This window comes from Zonotrichia leucophrys, chromosome 11 (assembly GCF_028769735.1).
Source record: "Zonotrichia leucophrys gambelii isolate GWCS_2022_RI chromosome 11, RI_Zleu_2.0, whole genome shotgun sequence".
Lineage (NCBI taxonomy): Eukaryota > Metazoa > Chordata > Aves > Passeriformes > Passerellidae > Zonotrichia > Zonotrichia leucophrys.
In genome coordinates, this window is record NC_088181.1 from 2,476,543 (window position 1) to 2,497,243 (window position 20,701).

At 50.5% G+C, this 20,701-nt stretch overlaps 1 protein-coding gene across 1 annotated transcript; it reads left to right on the forward strand.

Annotated features, from left to right (window-relative positions):
- Positions 1–20: 20 nt before the first annotated feature.
- On the forward strand, positions 21–18,685 carry LOC135452971 (dual specificity protein phosphatase 22-A-like). The gene is made up of 7 exons (XM_064723526.1): positions 21–41; positions 1,369–1,402; positions 2,241–2,323; positions 6,792–6,841; positions 10,600–10,674; positions 12,024–12,195; positions 18,587–18,685. The coding sequence occupies exons 1-7, from the start codon at positions 21–23 to the stop codon at positions 18,683–18,685; spliced, it is 534 nt and encodes a 177-aa protein (XP_064579596.1).
- The last annotated feature ends 2,016 nt before the right edge of the window (positions 18,686–20,701 follow it).

Below are 20,701 nucleotides of genomic sequence, written 5' to 3' on the forward strand. Positions count from 1 at the left end.
ATCCTGGGGAGAGGAAACCCATGGGGACTGGAATGAGCAAGGTACAGGGGACAGTGGGATGGTGGCCAGCACGTTCTCTCCTTCTGCAGCCCATGGATGCCCTTCCCAGGTCCCTAAATACAGCTGTCTGCACCTTCTTCCCCTTTCCCACAGCCCTCTGGAATTCCAAGCACTTCAAGAGAATTAGGAAAACAAACAGGGATTTAAATCTGAGCTTTATATCCGGGGTGAAGAGCTCAGTGTGTGCAGGTGGCAGAAAAGTGACAGCTGGCATTAACTGCTCATCCCTGGCGTGGTAAAACCTTGGCATTTTCATCCTCAGGGATAACAGGGAAAATCCCCCCTTCCCACCCTCGGGGTGTGCCCCAGCAATGGGGGAAGTGTGGTTTTAATGCTGCTTTTTCCTCCAGGGCTGGAGGAGGGGATCAATTTCTGTTGCTGTCCTTAAATAACCACTTGGAATGTGAGTCCTCCGGTTTAAAATTAGACTCTGGGACAGCAACAGAGAGATCAGATCAGGGCAAACTCCCTCTGCATGGCTCTGATGTGGTTTAACACTGGGGATTCACCCCCTGTGAACTCAGCATGACAGGCAAAGTGCCCTTTACAGCCCCCAAAGTGCCTTTTCCAGCACCCAAAGTGCCCTTTACAGCCCCCAGTGCCACCAAACCCTTTGGGGAGCCCAGGCTGTTGTTGTCAAGGGCTGGATTGGTGCAGACCCTTTTGTAGGATCCAATTTTGGACTCCCGTGACATGCAGGGCTCTGCATTCCCCTCCACAGTTTGTGCTGTGCTGAATCCAGGTGTTTGCACCCAGCTGGATGGGACCCAGTGCTGCTGAAAACCCTAAAACTCCTCAAACCAGGGTTCTTTGGCCAGAAGGGCAGCAGCAAGTCCAGCTGCTAACCAGCTCTGTCTTTCTGTGCCTCTGGAAATGCTCTGGCAGGTTTCTCACACCCCTTAAACACCTCCAGCTGTCCCTTTTCTCCTTCATAACCCTGCAGCAGCGAGTTGGAGACCAAATCGGCAGCCTTGACATCTCTTAAACGGCAATAAATAGAAATCCTGCTATAAATAGCATCCATCCATCCCCAGCTGGCAGATGCAACCTTTGGAGCTCCAGAGGATCACATCCAAACTCCTCCCATGCCTGTGCTGAGTTGTTCCTGAGCTCTGCTCTCCTTTGGGCTCAGCCTTTTCTGCTGGTTTATGGGAATGATCCATGGATTTGGGTGCTTGGTTTGGCATGGCCTGGGCAGTTTGGTGCCAGGTGTCCATCCTGGTCCTGCTGGAGCTCATTCCCACCACATCATGTACCACATTCCTGGTGCCATCTGAATCCTCTCTCTCCTTTTTTGTCACCTCCCAGATTGTCACCGGCCTCTACCTGGGGAATATTCGTGGTGAGTGAATTCCCTGCCCCTCCCTGGTGCTGTGGGGTCCTTGGGCAGCTGGCAGGGCTGGAGGATTCCTCTCCTTGGCGACTCCATGTGCTCCCAGCTGGGAACCTCAGCATCTTCCAGAGCTCCAGAGCTGCCCCAGATCCTCATCCCAATTTCCAGTGATCCCAGTCCAACCAGAAAAGGGATCTGTCCACTGGGAGCTGTGTGTTCACATGTTGAGGGAAGAGATGAGGATCTGACTCCATGTTTCAGAAGGCTGATTTATTATTTTATGATATATATTACATTTAAACTATACTAAAAGAATAGAAGAAGAGGTTTCATCAGAAAGCTGGCTAAGAATAGCATAGGAAAGAATGATAACAAAAGTTTGTGACTTGGGCTCTGTGTTTGAGCCAGCTGACTGTGATTGGACATTAATTACAAACACCTAACATAGATTAATCACCACAGATGCACCTGTTGCATTCCACAGCAGCAGATAATCAATGTTTACATTTTGTTCCTGAGGCTTCTCAGCTTCTCAGGAGGAAAAATCCTAAAGAAAGGATTTTTCATAAAACATATCTGTGACAGCTGTGCTCACCAACCATGTTGGAACCCCAGGAAATTCATGGCATATCTGAAACCTCCTCAACAGCAAGGACAACAACAGCTTTGTCTGAGTTCTCAGGATAATTTCTGATTTTAGGGAGGGCTTTAGGAACCTGCTGAGCACCCAGTGCATCCCAGGGGTGTCCAACCTCCTCCCTGCAGCGTGTGGGATGAGAGGCAGGGCTGGAACGGGGGTCAGGGATCCCAGCAGGGCAGGTAATTCCCACATGGCTCCCGTTTCCAGACTCTGAGGACCACGAGAACCTGCAGAGCAAGGGGGTGACCCACATCCTGTCCGTCCACAGCGGCGCCAAGCCCGTGCTGGAGGTGAGGGCCTGGCTGGGGGCACCCGGGGCAGCAGGAGCTGGGAAGGGACACCCGGGGGCTCCTCCTGGCCTGGGGAGAAGAAACGCTGGGTTTGCACTGATTTGCACCGATTTATAGTGATTTACACCGAGTTGCACCAATTTACACCCAGTTGCACCAATTGGCACCAGGCGATGCTGCCCAAAGGGGCTCAGTGATGGATTTGGGGAGGGGGCACCAGGGTGCTTGGGTGTTTTTTGGGGTGCAGCGGGGTGTTTGGATGCTTTTTGGGGGGCAGTGGGGTTTTTGGGGGGCAGCGGGGTGTTTGGATGCTTTTTGGGGGCAGTGGGGTTTTTGGGGGAGCAGCGGGGTGTTTGGATGTTTTTTGGGGGGCAGTGGGGTTTTTGGGGGGCAGCGGGGTGTTTGGGTGGTTTTTGGGGGGCAGCGGGGTGTTTGGATGGTTTTTGGGGGGCAGCGGGGTGTTTGGATGCTTTTTGGGGGCAGTGGGGATTTTGGGGGGGCAGCGGGGTGTTTGGGTGGTTTTTGGGGTGCAGTGAGGTGCTTGGATGGTTTTTGGGGGCACCAGGGTGCTTGGGTGATTTTTGGGGTGCAGTGAGGTGCTCGGGTGGTTTTTGGGGTGCAGTGGGGTGTTTGGGTGTGTTTTGGGGGACAGCGGGGTTCTTGGGTGGATTTTGGGGGACACCGAGGTGTTTGGGTGGTTTTTGGGGCGCACTGGGGTGTTTGGGTGGTTTTGGGGGCCAGGCGGCACCCGCAGCGCTGCGGGGCCGTGCCCGGAGGGTGCCCGGTGCCTCTCGGGTCCCCACGAGAGGGCGGCGGCGCCCCGCGAATGGAGCCCCGGCGGGGAGGGGACACGGCGGGACCGCAGCCGGAGCTGGCACCGGTGTCCCCTGCCCGGTGTCCCCGCTCGGTGTCCCTGCCCGGTGTCCCCGCTCGGTGTCCCCGCTCGGTGTCCCTGCTCGGTGTCCCCGCTCGGTGTCCCCGCTCGGTGTCCCCGGGCCCTGCCCGGTTCCCGCCGGTGTCCCTGCCCGGTGTCCTCCCTGCCCGGTTCCCCGCTCGTGTCCGCTGTGCCCCGCTCGTGTCCCCTCGTGCTCCGTGTCCCGCGCTCGGTGGTCTCCCGCTCGGTGTCCCCTGTCTGTCGGTGTCCCTGCTCGGTGTCCCTGCCCGGTGTCCCGCTCGTGTCCCGCTCGGTGTCCCTGCCGTGTCCTTGCTCGTGTCCCTTGCTCGGTGTCCCTGCCCGGTGTCCCTGCCCGGTGTCCCTGCTTGGTGTCCCCGCTCTGTGTCCCCTGCCCGGTGTCCCTGCCCGGTGTCCCTGCTTGGTGTCCCCGCTCTGTGTCCCTGCTCGGTGTCCCTGCTCGGTGTCCCGCCGGTGTCCCTGCTCGGTGTCCTCCGTGCCCGCTGTGTCCCTGCTCGGTGTCCCCTGCCCGGTGTCCCTGCCCGGTTCCCTAGCCGGTGTCCCTGCCCGGTGTCCCCTGCTCGGTGTCCCCTGCCCGGTGTCCCTGCTCGGTGTCCCTGCCCGGTGTCCCCTGCCCGGTGTCCCTCTCGGTGTCCCCGCTCGTGTCCCCCCTGCCCGTGTGTCCCTCCCCTTGGTGTCCCCGCTCGGTGTCCCTCCTGCCTTGGTGTCCCTGCCCGGTGTCCCTCGTGCCCGGTGTCCCTGCTTCCGTGGTCCCCGCTCGTGTCCCTCTCGGTGTCCCTGCCCGGTATCCCCGCTCCGTGTCCCCGCTCCGTGTCCCCGCTCCTCCGGGCTCGCTGCGGGATGCTGGCTGGGGAAACTGAGGCAGGAGGGAGCTGGGCTGGTGGCAGGGGTATGGGACGGGTCTCTCCTGCACAAATCCTGCCCGGATGGTTCCAAGTGTGAGGAGCAGCTGCAGGTTCGGCTCCCAGAGGAGTGAGGGGCATGGCCATGGGGTGCTGGGGACCTGCAGGGGGACAGGGACAACTTACACCATCCCAGGGTGCTCCAAACTCCATCCAAGCTGGCCTTGGGCACTGCCAGGGATGCGGGGCAGCCACAGCTGCTCTGGGCATCTTCCCACCCTACCAGGGAACAATTCCCAATTCCCAATCTCCCATCCATGGCTGCCCTCTGGCACTGGGAGCCATTCCTGTGTCCTGTCCCTCCATCCCTTGTCCCCAGTCCCTCCCCAGCTCTCCTGGAGTCCCTTCAGGGGCTCTGAGCTCTCCCTGGAGCTTCTCCTCTCCAGGTGAGCACCCCCAGCTCTCCCAGCCTGGCTCCACAGCAGAGTTTTCCCAGCTTTTGGAGCATTTCCCTGGCTCTCTCCAGCAGCTCCACATCCTCCTGGTGCTGGGGGTGCTTCACCCCAGTGTTGGGGTGCTGCAGAAAGGGAACGGGACCACCAGGACCCCTCATCCTTTTGGGATCCCCAGCAAAACCTGGGCCCTTTCCCCTGCTGAGGCGCTGAGTACTGGGAGTGGGACAGAGCCCAGGGAAGGACAAACGGGCTGGGGCTGGGGCAGCAGCCAGGGCTAGCGGGCACGGGGCTGGGCCAGACAGGGAGAAAAGCACACGGAGCGCCTACAACACTGAGCAAAGCGCTTGGAGCACTTACACTATGGAGCAAAGCACACAAAGCACTTACACCATGGAGCAAAGCGCACGGAGAGCTTACAACGGGGAGCAAAGTGCACAGGGTGCTTACAAAACAGACCAAAGTGCTTGGAGCACTTACACCACGGAGCAAAGCATACAGAGTGCTTACCCCATGGAGCAAAGCGCACGCAGCACTTACACCATGGAGCAAAGTGCTTGGAGTGCTTACACCACGGAGCAAAGCGCTCAGAGCACTTACACCATGGAGCAAAGCGCACACAGCCCTTACACCAGGGAGCAGAGTGCACACAGCGCTTACACCATGGAGCAAAGCGCTCAGAATGCTTACAATGGGGAACAAAGTGCACGCAACCCTTACACCAGGGAGCAGAGTGCACACAGCGCTTACACCATGGAGCAAAGCACAGGGTGCTTACACCAGGGAGCAAAGTGCATGCATCCCTTACACCAGGGAGCAAAGCACTCAGAATGCTTACACCATGGAACAAAGAGCTCGCAGCCCTTACACCACAGAGCAAAGCGCACACACGATTACACCATGGAGCAAAGCACATGCATCCCTTACACCAGGGAACAGACCCCACAACTCTTACACCATGGAGCAAAGCACTCAGAATGCTTACACCATGGATCAAAGAGCCCACAGCCCTTACACCTGGGAGCAGAGTGCACACAGCCCTTACACCACGGAGCAATGCGCTCAGAATGCTTAGAATGGGGAACAAAGTGCACACAGCACTTACACCATGGAGCAGAGTGCACACAGCGCTTACACCATGGAGCAAAGCGCACACACGATTACACCACGGAGCAAAGCACATGCATCCCTTACACCAGGGAACAGAGCCCACAACCCTTACACCACGGAGCAAAGCGCTCAGAGTGCTTACACCATGGAACAAAGAGCCCGCAGCCCTTCCACCACGGAGCAGAGCGCACACAGCGCTTACACCACGGAGCAGAGCCCGCGGAGGGGAAGCGGAAGGCCCGGGGGGGTTTTGCAATGTGTCAATCACGGCCCCAGCGGTGACCGCAAACCCCAGCGCCACTGGCATGGTGGGACGGGGACAGGGACACCCGGGACAGGGACACCCAGCCCCAGGAGCAGCCCTGGGGTTCATCCTGGCCTAGGGCTGCGGATTGAGCTTTGGGATGGGTCAAAATCCTTTTGGCTTCTCCATGGTGGATTTGGTGCCTCTTCCCAGCCTGGGACATGTTGGGATGCACCAGGCGTGGAGCTGTGGGTGGAAATCCTGTGGGTCACCCCAGCACAGAATTATCCCTGTGCCCATCCTGCTCTGCCCCTTCTTTCCTTAAATAACCCAATTTTCCAGCCTCCTTGGCTGGAGGGCGGTCCAGGTGAAGCTGATGGAGATGGGGCAATCCCTGGCGCTCTGGCTGCAGGATTTCCCCCACCATATTTTGCTAAGAAAGGATTAAAAAAGCCACCCCAACCCCCAGATGAAAAGGATCTAAATTTAGCCCTGAGCAGGGAGGATCGAGGAAGCGATGTTTTAAGGGGAGGAAAGTAATCTGACCCAGGCCAGCAGGCAGCAGATGATTTACGGGGTATTAAAAGGACAGGGAGGAAATAACTCATTGATGAGAGTGGCTTTGTCAGTGCACGTCTTCCTGGTGGAGTTTGGGGCTCCCTGGCTCCGTTTTGGGGTGTTCCTGAGTATTTGAGTTGTCCCCACAGCCTGGTCTGTCCTGTGGGATTGGGGGGAAATCAGTGGGGTGGGATGGATGCACTCGTCCATTGCAGTGGAGCAAACCACAAAGTGGTTTTCAGCTTTCTTCGCCTCTCAGGGTCAACAGAGGAAGGAAAAAAAAGAGAGAGGAATGGAGGATTTTGTGATTCTTGGAGGTGTTTTGTGACTGTTTTATTTTGTATTGCAGGACATGACCTATCTGTGTATCCCAGCCTCGGATTCATCCAGTCAAAACCTGTAAGTGATTTCCCACCCTTTTTCCTGTTGGTCAATAAAAGCTCAGGTTGTGCAGGATGAAGGTTTAGTCCATTCATGCTGTGAAATTTCTCATAATCCCCGAGCTTCCCAGAAGCTGGGGTTCATTTTTATGTGGTAAATAACATTTTAGGGCTTAAAATATATTTTTACTGTGTGTTTGCAGGGAGGAAATGTGATTTTTTGTCAAATTTCAGAGCTATTCCACTGGGCAGGATTGAAAGCTGGAGTGTTAGGAAGATGATTTGTGTCAGTCCTCAAGGCATTTATTTTTTTAAATGAGAAATTTATTAAAATATAAATTATTTTTTGCCATATAAAGCAATGACCCACGCTCATAACTCTTGGAATGCTGCTTTGGAGATGAAGCTGCTGAGAAGAGCTGGGATGAATTCCCAGGATTTTTTGGGATGCTGCTGCTTTGGGTGACGAGCACCAATAAATCAACAATTTGCACCAGCAAATTGGCAAATCCAGGGGATTTTTCTCTACAATCAAGCCCTAAAAAGCATCAAAACTTAATTTCCAAGTCCCTGCCTGTGGAGGTGCTGTTTTTTCCAGCATCCTTGGCAGCAGCCGTGCCTGGGGGTGGAATCCTGCTTGCTCATGCTCTGGCTGAGCGGAAAGAGAAGCTTTACAAGAAAACCCTGCCTCAGCAAGAACTGGGATTTTTTGGTTGTTATTTTTTCCCCCTTCGCTCATTTCTTTGCGCTCGTGGCGTGTCTACGAAAGGGAAAAAAAAAATTAAAAAAAAAAGGGAAAAAAAAAAAAAAAAGAAGATAAGGCTGCCTGCAGGAAGGAAGAGTTATTCAAGAAACTATTTTCTGCTTGTCAGTTTATGCCTTGGATTTCACAATCCTGGTGAACTTTGTGTGCTGCTTTGTGTGATTGGGGAGCTCAGCGCTAATTCCACGGCGTGATCCCGCGCTTGGAAAAGCACAGGCAGAGCTTTCCCTGTGGGAAAAACACCCGTGGAGTGGGTGAGGATGGATGGAGGGGACAAATCCTTTGGGATATGGGACAGGGATGCAAGATGGAACATGAGCATGGTGTCCTTGCAAGTAGAGAAAGTTCCTGCTGGTCCTGCCAAGGGGCTGAAGGGGAGCACTGGGATCTGGAGAGTTTGGAACTGAGTGGGCAGCACCTGCAGGCCCTGGGGGATGTTGTGTGCTCTGTGAAGAGCAGCAGGACAAGCAGGCAAGTCCCCTGGGATGAGATTTTGATGCCTTGGGAAGGCTGAGCTAGAGCAGAGTTTGGGCAGAGCTACAGAATAAAGCAGGGATTTATTAAAAGGATCTAATCAATGGATCCACCCTGGGCAGCACAAGAGCCCAGCCAGGGCTGCACCCAAGGTGAACCAAAATGGTCCCAAAATGAACCAAACTGGTCCCAAAATGATCATCCCAAAATGAACCCAAGATGAACCAAAATGGCCCCAAAATGAACCCAGGATGAACCAAAATGGCCCCAAAATGAACCCAAGATGAACCAAAATGGTCCCAAAATGAACCCAGGATGAACCAAAATGGCCCCAAAATGCACGAGCGCTCCCGGGGTCTCTCCCTGGGATCAGTTCTGCTCCATTTGCACCTTGCAGTTCATTGTCCCATTCCAGCTTTAGCCCAGGCAGTCCCACCCTGCTTGTTTTTCTCTCTCCAGCCCACGGGGTTTGTGCTCCTGGGCTGAGATTGGGATCATTTGTCCTTGGTGCCCAGCTGGAGCAGGAATTGTTTTGTCTCCCTGCTCTGTGCACAGAGCTCAGCATCCCCTGATGTGAACCCAGACCCACACACTAAAGCAGCACAGAATGTGAAAAACATAAAAGTTTAACCCTGAGGCATCACTTTGGGCAGGGAAAATCCTTGTAGATGGTGATGCTCCACTTGCTGGAGCATCCTTGGACTGCCATCTCCTTCCAGGCATGAGAGGCTCAGTATTTTTAGCCTGCTTACGATGTCAGATCCTCCCTCACCTCCCCTCCTGTTCCAGGGAAGCAGAACCCCCCTGCAATTCCTGAATTAATTCATTTTGGCTGCTCGGACAGCACTGAGCGCAGCGCTCTGGGGCAGGGTGAAGAACAAACACCCTCCCCATGAGCACACTGTCCACCCTCCGGGGCAGCCACGTATCTTTATACCCATTGTTACGTGTACAATACTTATCATTTTTCCCCAATACCATTTATTCTTATTACTCGGTGCACTCTCAGTAATAACCAATCCAAAGGTGCCACCATCACCAAAGAAGATGGAGGAGAAGAAGAAGAAGAAGAAGGACAGGACACACCCCAATTCCTCCATCTTACTTCTCTAAACTCCCCTGTACATAAATCCTAAACCCTGTGTTTCACTCTCTAATTAACCAATCCCTTCACCATTCACCCTGGTGAAGTCCTCCTATCCTCATACAGGTGTCGTCTCCTGTGTAGGATCAAAGTCCAGCCACCAGACACTTCTGGAACATTCCAGGACTCCCGAGCCCCCCAAGGTGGTCTCGGTGGCTCAGCACCTCAGGACTGAGATCCTGAGATCCGACACCTCCCCATGGGCCAGCAGGGATGGAGGAGCTTCTGGAGAGCTCCCAGAGGGAGAGCAGCTCCCTTGGCAGAGGGAATGACTGCGGGAGGTCAAGCTTTGGCTTCTGAGAAATCAGGAAGGCAGCGAGGGCTCCCACCCACCCCGTCACGCGCAGCAGAGGAAGTCCAGCATTGTGCAGAGGGGCTGCCAAAACCCACTCTTCTGAGTGGAATTTGTTGTTTTCTTTTTTTGTTAAGGTTGGGATTAAATGTGTGGGATGGTATTTTTTTTTATTTAGATGTTTATTGGTTTTTATTTATATTATTTTTTTTGAGAAGGTTGGGATTAAATGTGTGAGATGGTATTTTTTTTAAAAATTTAGATGTTTATTGGTTTTTATTTATATGACAGGGTTTTTTTTGTTAAGGTTGGGCTAAATGTGTGACGTGTTATTTTTTGTTTGTGTTTAGGTGTTCCTTGGTTTTTATTTATGTAACAGATTATTTTATTTATATTATTTATATTACAGATTATTTTATTTACATTATTTATATTACAGGTTACTTTATTTATATTACAGATATTTCACAGATTGTGAGTTTTATAGTGCTTTAATAAGTTAAAAATGGAGTTGTATCTCCCTATTTTTATAAGATTTTTTAAGCATAAACTGTTTAATTAAGAAATGATACTTAAATTATTTTTAGTTTTAACTTAATAGCTATTTTATAAGTAATTTTTTAATGTAATAACTAATTTTTAACTTGATAACTTAATAACTATCATTTAACTTAATCACTATTTTTAACTTAATAACTAATTTTTAACTTAATAACTTAATAACTACTTTTTAACTTATAACTAATTTTTAACTTAATAATTTAATACCTACTTAATACCTATTTTTAACTTATTAACTAATTTTTAACTTAATAACTTAATACTTAATAACTAATTTTTAGCTTAATAACTCTGTGCAGAGAGCTCACCATCCCCTAGTATGAAGCTCAGACCCACCCACTAAAGCAGCACAGAACCTGAAAGATATAAAAGCTCAAACCTGAGGCATCACCTTCAGCTGGCAGAGGAAGGATCTCTGCTCCCACCCCATGCTGGTGGCCCCGGGTTGGTGGAAAACCCTCGGCAGTGACCGTGCTGGTGTTTGCAAGGTGCCTGCAGGGACAGGCAGCCCTTCCCTCCTCACCTCTGCCTCTCCCCCTGCAGGCTGCAGCACTTCAAGGAGAGCATCCAGTTCATCCACGAGTGCCGGCTCGCAGGGGGAGGCTGCCTGGTGCACTGGTGAGAGCTGCTGGGACCCCTCAGAGCCCTGACATCCTTTGGGATGGTGCCCTGGGAAGGCTGAGCTGGGACAGAGGCTGGGCAGAGTTACAGAATAAAGCAGGGATTTATGAAAAGGATCTCCTCCATGGATCCACCTTGGGCAGCACAAGAGCCCAGCCAGGGCTGCACCCAAGGTGAACCAAAATGGTCCAAAAATGAACCCAAAATGGTCCCAAAATGAACCCAAGATGAACCAAAATGGCCCCAAATTGAACCCAAAATGGTCCCACAATGAACTCAAGATGAACCAAAATGGCCCCAAAATGAACCAAAGATAACCAAAATGGTCCCAAAATGAACCAAAATGGTCCCAAAATGAACCCAAGATGAACCAAAATGGTCCCAAAATGAACCCAAGATGAACCAAAATGGTCCCAAAATGAACCCAAGATGAACCAAAATGGTCCCAAAATGAACCCAAGGTGAAACCAAAATGGCCCCAAAATGAACCCAAGATAACCAAAATGGTCCCAAAATGAACCCAAGATGAACCCAAATGGTCCCAAAATGAACACAAGATGAACCAAAATGGCCCCAAAATGAACCCAAGATGAACCAAAATGGTCCCAAAATGAACCCAGGATGAACCAAAATGGCCCCAAAATGCACGAGCGCTCCCGGGGTCTCTCCCTGGGATCAGTTCTGCTCCATTTGCACCTTGCAGTTCATTGTCCCATCCCAGCTTTAGCCCAGGCAGTCCCACCCTGCTTGTTTTTCTCTCTCCAGCCCACGGTGTTTGTGCTCCTGGGCTGAGATTGGGATCATTTGTCCTTGGTGCCCAGCTGGAGCAGGAATTGTTTTGTCTCCCTGCTCTGTGCACAGAGCTCAGCATCCCTGATGTGAGCCCAGACCCACACACTAAAGCAGCACAGAATGGGAAAAATAGAAAAGCCAAAACCTGAGGCATCACTTTGGGCTGGGAAAATCCTCTCATTAGTGATGCTCCAATTTGCTGGAGGATCCTTGGACTGACATCTCCTTCCAGGAATGAGAAGCTCAGTATTTTTAGCTTGCTCACGATGTCAGACACTCCCTCATCTGATATGAATCTCAGAACTGCACACTAAAGCAGCACAGAATGTGAAAAATAGAAAAGCTAAAGCTGAGACATCAGGGATGGGGTCCCAAAAGAGTCCTTGGTGTTGAACATCACTGACGCCCTGAGCACCCAAGATGTGGCTTGAGGAGGGGACAGGGAGGTGACAGCAGCAGTGAGAATGTGAGAGCAGAGCTCCCCATCCCCTCCAGCCCACATCCCAGGGTGATTCCTGCAGGATCCCCTCCCTGACGGGCTCCTCCCGGCCCAGCCTGGCCGGGGTGTCCCGCAGCAGCACCCTGCTGGTGGCATACCTGATGACAGTGACAGAGCTGGGCTGGCAGAGCTGCCTGGCTGCCACCAGGGCCGTCCGCTCCTACGCCAGCCCCAACCCCGGCTTCCAGCAGCAGCTGCAGGAGTACGAGAGCACCCTGCTCCACGAGGTGAGGCACCCTTGGGTGCTTTTGGAGGGGTTTGCAACCAGGCATGGCTCCTCTGCATGCAGCTGTTTGCCCCAGCTGGATTTGGGAATGTCATTCATCACCTGAAAATTAAAATTTGCCTTGATATTGTGTGAGTGCACTTAAAAAAGTTCTTAAAAAATCCAAATTTAAAAACCCCAAACTTGAAACCTTCGTACATTTTGGAGGGGTAAACTCCAAACCTGAAAACCCCAAATTTGAAACCCTTGGGTGCTTTGGAGGGGTTTGCAACCAGGCATGCAGCATGCAGCTGTTTGCCCCAGCTGGATTTGGGAATGTCATTCATCACCTGAAAATTAAAATTTGCCTTGATATTGTGTGAGTGCACTTAAAAAAGTTCTTAAAAAAATCCAGATTTAAAAACCCCAAACTTGAAACCCTTGGGTATATTTTGGAGGGGTAAACTCCAAACTCTCCAAACTTGAAAACCCCAAATTTGAAACCCTTGGGTATATTTTGGAGGGGTAAACTCCAAACTCTCCAAACTTGAAAACCCCAAATTTGAAACCCTTGGGTGCTTTTGGAGGGGTTTGCAACCAGGCATGGCTCCTCTGCATGCAGCTCTTTGCCCCAGCTGGATTTGGGAATGTTATTTACCACCTGAGGATTTGGGGATTTGTGTGCAAAAACAAAAAGAAATTTAAAAACAAAATTGCCTTGTTAATGTGTGAGTGCACTTTAGAAAAACCATAAACTTCAAAACCCCAAACTTAAAACTCTTGGGTACATCTTGGAGGGGTAAACCCCAAACTTGAAATCCTTGGGTGCTTTGGAGGGGTTTGCAACCAGGCACGGCTCCTCTGCATGCAGCTCTTGGCCCCAGCTGGATTTGGGAATGTTATTTACCACGTGAGGATTTGGGGATTTGTGTGCAAAAGCAAATTAAAAATTGCCTTGATATTGTGTGAGTGCACTTTAGAAAAAAGTTCTTAAAAAACCCAAATTTAAAAACCCCAAACTTGAAACCCTTGGGTACATTTTGGAGGGGTAAACTCCAAACTCTCCAAACCTGAAAACCCCAAACTTGAAACCCTTGGGTGCTTTTGGAGGGGTTTGCAACCAGGCATGGCTCCTCTGCATGCAGCTGTTTGCCCCAGCTGGATTTGGGGATGTCATTCATCACCTGAAAATTAAAATTTGCCTTGATATTGTGTGTGCACTTAAAGAAGTTCTTAAAAAACCCAAATTTAAAAACCCCAAACTTGAAACCTTTGTGTACATTTTGGAGGGGTAAACTCCAAACTCTCCAAACCTGAAAACCCCAAACTTGAAACCCTTGGGTGCTTTGGAGGGGTTTGCAACCAGGCATGGCTCCTCTGCATGCAGCTCTTTGCCCCAGCTGGATTTGGGAATGTTATTTACCACCTGAGGATTTGGGGATTTGTGTGCAAAAACAAAAAGAAATTTAAAAACAAATTTGCCTTGATAATGTGTGAGTGCACTTTAGAAAAACCATAAACTTCAAAACCCCAAACTTAAAACTCTTGGGTACATCTTGGAGGGATAAACCCCAAACTTGAAATCCTTGGGTGCTTTGGAGGGGTTTGCAACCAGGCATGGCTCCTCTGCATGCAGCTCTTTGCCCCAGCTGGATTTGGGAATGTTATTTACCCCCTGAGGATTTGGGGATTTGTGTGCAAAAACAAATTTAAAATTGCCTTGATATTGTGTGAGTGCACTTAAAAATGTTCTTAAAAAACCCAAATTTAAAAACCCCAAACCCCAGACTTGAAAACCCCAAATTTGAAACCCATGGGTGCATTTTGGAGGGGTAAACTCCAAACTCTCCAAACTTGAAAACCCCAAATTTGAAATCCTTGGGTGCTTTTGGAGGGGTTTGCAACCAGGCATGGCTCCTCTGCATGCAGCTGTTTGCCCCAGCTGGATTTGGGAATGTTATTTACCACCTGAGGATTTGGGGGTTTGTGTGCAAAAGCAAATTAAAAATTGCCTTGATATTGTGTGAGTGCACTTAAAAAAGTTCTTAAAAAATCCAAATTTAAAAACCCCAAACTTGAAACCTTCGTACATTTTGGAGGGGTAAACTCCAAACCTGAAAACCCCAAATTTGAAACCCTTGGGTGCTTTTGGAGGGGTTTGCAACCAGGCATGGCTCCTCTGCATGCAGCTGTTTGCCCCAGCTGGATTTGGGAATGTCATTCATCACCTGAGGATTTGGGGATTTGTGTGCAAAAACAAAAAGAAAGTTAAAAACAAAATTGCCTTGATAATGTGTGAGTGCACTTTAGAAAAACCATAAACTTCAAAACCCCAAACTTCAAAACCCCAAACTTAAAACTCTTGGGTACATCTTGGAGGGGTAAACCCCAAACTTGAAATCCTTGGGTGCTTTGGAGGGGTTTGCAACCAGGCACGGCTCCTCTGCATGCAGCTCTTTGCCCCAGCTGGATTTGGGGGTTGTGTGCAAAAACAAAAAGAAATTCTAAAAAATTGCCTTGGTATTGTGTGAGTGCACTTTAAAAAGCCCTTAAAAACCCCAAACTTGTTTTCTGGCGTTGGGATGCAGCAGGAAGGATGGGAGAGCAGTTTGTCCCTTGGGAAGCTCGGGAAGGAGCTGGGAATGCAGCAGGGAGAGGAGGAGTGGGAGGGGAGGAAGGCTCTTGTGAGGAGTTTTGGGATGTCTGGGCACCCTCTGCCACAAGTGCCCTGCTCTAGGGGCAGGTGGAAGGCAGAAATGGAGAAATCTCCCATTTTCTCCCCAAAATGAGGTTTTGGAGAGCAGGAGCTGAGGCTGGCTGGGTCCCAGCAGGGAAGGGAGGATGGAGCAGAGCCCAGCTGCATTCCAGGGAGAGCACTCAGTGCAGGGGTCAGGGCTGCACGTTTGACCTGGAAAGCCTTCGAAAGCAGAGGGAAAAACCTTAAAAAGCAAAGGAAAAAAACCTTAAAAAGCAGAGGGAAAAACCTTAAAAAGCAGAGGGAAAGACCTTAAAAAGCAAAGGAAAAAACCTTTAAAAGCAGAGGGAAAACCTTAAAAAGCATAGGGAAAGACCTTAAAAAGCAAAGGAAAAAAAAAAAAAACTTAAAAAGCAAAGGGAAAAACATTAAAAAGCAAAGGGAAAGACCTTAAAAAGCAAAGGAAAAAACCTTTAAAAGCAGAGGGAAAAACCTTAAAAAGCAGAGGGAAAGACCTTTAAAGGCAAAGACCTTAAAAAGCAAAGGAAAAAACTTTTAAAAGCAGAGGGAAAACCTTAAAAAGCAATGGGGAAAAACCTTAAAAAGCAGAGGAAAAAAAACAAGCAAAGGGAAAATCCTTAAAAAGCAAAGGAAAAAGACCTTAAAAAGCAAGGGAAAACCTTAAAAAATAAAGGGAAAACCTTAAAAAGCAAAGGAAAAAGACCTTAAAAAGCAAAGGAAAAAAACTTTAAAAAGCAAGGAGAAAACCTTAAAAAGCAATGGGGAAAAACCTTAAAAAGCAAAGGAAAAAACTCTAAAAAACAAAGGGAAAAACTTTAAAAAGCAAAGGAAAAAACCTTTAAAAGCATAGGGAAAGACCTTAAAAAGCAAAGGAAAGACCTTTAAAGGCAAAGACCTTAAAAAGCAAAGGAAAAAACTTTTAAAAGCAGAGGGAAAACCTTAAAAAGCAAAGGGAAAAAACCTTAAAAAAGCAAAGGGAAAAAACTTTAAAAAGGAAAGGAAAAAAAACTTTAAAAAGCAAAGGGAAAAAACCTTAAAAAACAAAATAATAGCTTTTTAAAGCACAGCTCCCACCTGGCTCTGTGGCTGCCTCCAACCTCCCACTCTGGACTCTGCTCCTCCACCCATCCCAAACCTCCCATGGGGCACAGACAGCTCTGCAAGGGAAGGGAAACCCTGGAAATGATGTGTGCAAGGGGTGTCACAGCTCCTGTCACCCCTAAATCCATGGGAATCCCTTGGGGGGATTCCTGTGGCAAACAGGGAGTCCCTGGGGGGTTCTATGGCAAATAGGGGGTCCCTGTGGCAAACAGGGGGTCCCTGGGGGGTTCTATGGCAAATAGGCGGTCCTTAGTGGGGGTTCCCAAGGCAAACAGGGGATCTCTGGGGGGATTCTCACGGCAAATAGGGGGTCCCCCTGAGCTTTTGGGGGTGTTCCCATGGCAAACAGGGGGTCCCTGTGCTCCCCCTGAGGCCCTACAGGAGGGATTCCCAAGGCAAACAGGGGGTCCCTGTGGAAAACAGGGGGTCCCTGGGGGAGTTCCTATGGCAAATAGGGGGTCCCTGTGGCAAACAGGGGGTTCCTCTGCTCCCCCTGAGCCCCTGGGGGGGGGGTTCCCATGGCAAACAGGAGGTCCCTGTTGTCCCTCTGAGCTCTTTGGGGATTCCCATGGCAAACAGGGGGTCCCTGTTGTCCCCCTGAGCCCTTGTGGGGTTCCTGTCCTGGCAGGAGGAAGCAGGGACAGCCTGTGGCACTGTCCCCATGGCCAAGTACCAGTGACACTGTCCCCAAGGCCAAGTTCCTGCGGCACTGTCCCCAAGGCCAGCCCTGTCCCCGGGTGCTGTCACACGGGGGATGTGGCCCTGCCCCGTTGTCACCGCTGCCAGGAACGCCCCTGGAGGAGGCTGGCAGATGCTCCAGGGCATTACAAACCACCCCCGGTGCCGGAGATTCCCTGCAGGGCTTCCCCTGGCAGGGCCAGCTCTGCCCAGCCCTTCCCACAGGCCTGGGCTGGGCCTTGCTGTGCCTCCCTCCATCCCAGCCATTCCTCCTGCTCCCCAAACCCACCCCGGACACCACAATTTCCTCCTTTTCCCTTCCAAGCTGCTTTCCCCATCACCTCACAGCTTTGCCAGTGGCTTTGCAGCCCTTTCCCTTAAGCACAGCCGAGGGTGGAGGTGCTGGGATGTGTTTGCCTGTCTGTGGGATTTAGCAAGAGCTGCCTTTTCCTTGAAACTCCCACTCGTGTGTGATGTCAGCCCTGGAATGGCCCTGGTGGGTGGCAAACCTCAATCCTGGCTGGTTCGAACCTGTGAGGAACATCCTGGACCTTCTGGGGACCTTCTGGGGCTGTGCTGCCTCAGTTTCCTTCACCCCAGGGAGCTCAGATGGGAGAAGGGAATGGGGAAGATGCTCCAGCCCCACTGCTGTGGTTTCAGGCTGGGAGGAGGAGGAGGAAGAGGAACAGGAGGAGGAGTGTGATGGTGTTCACAGGGGTTTTTGGATGAGGATCTGACTCCATGTTTCAGAAGGCTTGATTTATTATTTTATGATACATATTATATTAAAACTATACTAAAAGAATAGAAGAAAGGATTTCATCAGAAGGCTAGCTAAGAATAGAAAAAGAAAGAATGATAACAAAGCTGGACTGTGATTGGCCATTAATTAGAAACAACCACATGAGACCAATCACAGATCCACCTGTTGCATTCCACAGCAGCAGATAACCATTGTTTGCATTTTGTTCTTGAGGCCTCTCAGCTTCTCAGGAGGAAAAAATCCTAAGGAAAGGATTTTTCATGAAAAGATATCTGTGACAAGTGGGGTGAGAAGCTCCCCACAACCTCCCGAGGTGCTCTGACATCAAACCTGCCCCACCTTGCAAGGACCAACTGCTTGTGGGGGGGGAAAAACCAGCTTTGGGAATCACCCCTTACAGGAATTCAGGCACATGAGGAGCAGCAGCAGCTTCTTGGCAAGGAGGAGTAAATAAAGCTGCTGTCCCAGCTGCAGGCAGTGTGGGAAGCTGAGGGTGCTGCCAGCTCTGGGCTGGGGATGTGGGTTCCACTGCATCTGTGGACATCCATCTACACTGGCTTCCTTTTCTAACCCTACCCATCATCCTAGTGCTGGGATGGGGCATCCTCAGCATCTGTGGGGACATCCATCCACACTGGGTTCCTTTTCTAACCCTACCCATCATCCTAGTGCTGAGATCAGGGATCCACTGCATCTGTGGGGACATCCATCCACACTGATTCCCTTTTCTAACACTACCCATCATTCTGCTGCTGCTCTTGGTCCCTTCCTTCCTTCTTCATCCCTCCAGCCTGAGTGTGGGGCTGAGACCTTCCTGCTGGGGATGGGGATCCACTGCATCTGACGGGACATCATCCACACTGGCTTCCTTTTCTAACCCTACCCATCATCATCCTGCTGCTGCTCTTGGCCCCTTCCTTCCTTCTTCATCCCTCCATCCTGTGGGATGGGACCCTCCTGCATGCTGGCTGTGCTGGGATGGGGCATCCACTGCATCTGTGAACTCCCATAGGATTGGGACTGTCCTGCATGCTGGCTGTGCCTGGGATGCTGCAGGAATTGCTTTGCTCGCTGCTTTCCCCCTGCTCTCTCTCTCTCTGGGGTTTCTCAGCTTTTCCCTCACCCTGGCACCTCTCGTGCCTCTTTTCCCGGCAGTACCGCGCCTGGATCCGCCGGGAGTACGGCAGGAATCCCTTCCAGGACCAGGAGGAGCTGCAGCGCCTGCTGGGGCAGCACCCCGGGGACAGGGATTGATCCTGGCTCCCCTCCTCAGCTCCCACCTTGTCCCCTCCGTGCCGTGCAGGTGGCACTGATGGTGGCAGCAGGTGGATGAGAAGATAAAGCAGCCAGGCTGTTCCTGAGGCTTGGAAAATTCAGTTTTCCCTGTGCCAAGCACCTGCAGGGATTGGTGTGTAGGGCACAAAGCTGCAGGAGCAGGGTGGAGCAGGGGACAGGAGCACAGAGCTGCCAGCTCCATGGATGGGGGGCTCTTGGGATCTCTGCTGGTCACAGTGACCCCCAAGATGTGTTAGAAAATCTCTTTTCCCAGCCTGGCAGTTTCTTTCTCTTCCTTTCCTTTCCTTTCCTTTCCTTTTCCTTTCCTTCCTTCTCCTTTCCTTTCCTTTTTTTCCTTTCCTTTTCCTTTCCTTTCCTTTCCTTTCCTTTTCCTTTCCTTTCCTTTCCTTTCCTTTCTTTCCTTTCCTTTCCTTCCTTTCCTTTCCTTTCCTTTCCTTTCCTTTCCTTTCCTTTCCTTTCCCTTCCTTTCTTCCTTTCCTTTCCTTTCCTTTCCTTTCCTTTCCTTTCCTTTCCTTTCCTTTCCTTTCCTTTCCTTTCCTTTCCTTTCCTTTCCTTTCCTTTCCTTTCCTTTCCTTTCCTTTCCTTTCCTTTCCTTTCCTTTCCTTTCCTTTCCTTTCCTTTCCTTTCCTTTCTTTCCTTTCCTTTCCTTTCCTTTCCTTTCCTTTCCTTTCCTTTCCTTTCCTTTCCTTTCCTTTCCTTTCCTTTCCTTTCCTTTCCTTTCCTTTCCTTTCCTTTCCTTTCCCTTTCCTTCCTTTCCTTTCCCTTTCCTTTCCTTCCTTCCTTCCCTTCCCTTCCCTTCCTTCCCTTCCCTTCCCTTCCCTTCCCTTCCCTTCCCTTCCCTTCCCTTCCCTTCCCTTCCCTTCCCTTCCCTTCCCTTCCCTTCCCTTCCCTTCCCTTCCCTTCCCTTCCCTTCCCTTCCTTCCCTTCCCTTCCCTTCCCTTCCCTTCCCTTCCCTTCCCTTCCCTTCCCTTCCCTTCCCTTCCCTTCCCTTCCCTTCCCTTCCCCTTCCCTTCCTTCCCTTCCTTCCCTTCCCTTCCTTCCCTTCCCTTCCCTTCCCTTCCCTTCCCTTCCCTTCCCTTCCCTTCCCTTCCCTTCCCTTCTCCCTTCCCTTCCCTTCCCTTCCCTTCCCTTCCCTTCCCTTCCCTTCCCTTCCCTTCCCTCCTTCCCTTCCTTCCTTCCTTCCCTTCCCTCCTCCCTTCCCTTCCCTTCCCTTCCCTTCCCTTCCCCTTCCTTCCCTTCCTTCCCTTCCTTTCAGTTCGTGTCTCAAGGTTGTTTATTGTTTCTTATCTATAAATTTTTTTCTCCTGTCCAGCCGAGACAATCAGAGGCACTCTGCCTCCCCTGGGGTGGTGTTATCTTTTTATACTAAAAACTACGTGTACAATATTTACAATTACTTCCCAATCATCTATGTTAGACAGTGAGCTTCTACTCTAAAGCAATATAAAAGTGCCAACATCACAGCAGAAGATGGAGGCCAAGAAGAAGAAGGAGAAAGACTGAACACACCCAGATTTCTCCATCTTGCCCCCTGAACCCCCATTCTAAAAACCCCAAAAATCTATTTTTCACCCTCTGATAAATTCACTATCATTCTGCTTAAACTTTCGTGGCTTGTAATCCTTCATATAAAGGTTGGTAATTGTTTTTTTCAAGGGTTAGATGAAAGGCACAGGAGCCTTGGGGTCTGGGGCTTTTCTTATCCCAGCCCCAGGAGTAAGGGGAAAGGAAAACCCAAATTTACCTTTTTTCTGACATTTTCCTTTTCCCAACCTCAGGGATAAGGGGAAAAGTGAATCCAAATTTACCTTTTATCTGGAATTTTCTTTATCCCAGCCTCAGGGATGAGGGGAAAGGAAAATCCAAATTTTACCTTTTACCTGGCATTTTCCTTACCCCAACCCCAGGAAAAAGGGGAAAGGTAACCCCAAATTTACCTTTTATCTGGCATTTTCCTTATGCCAGCCCCAGGGA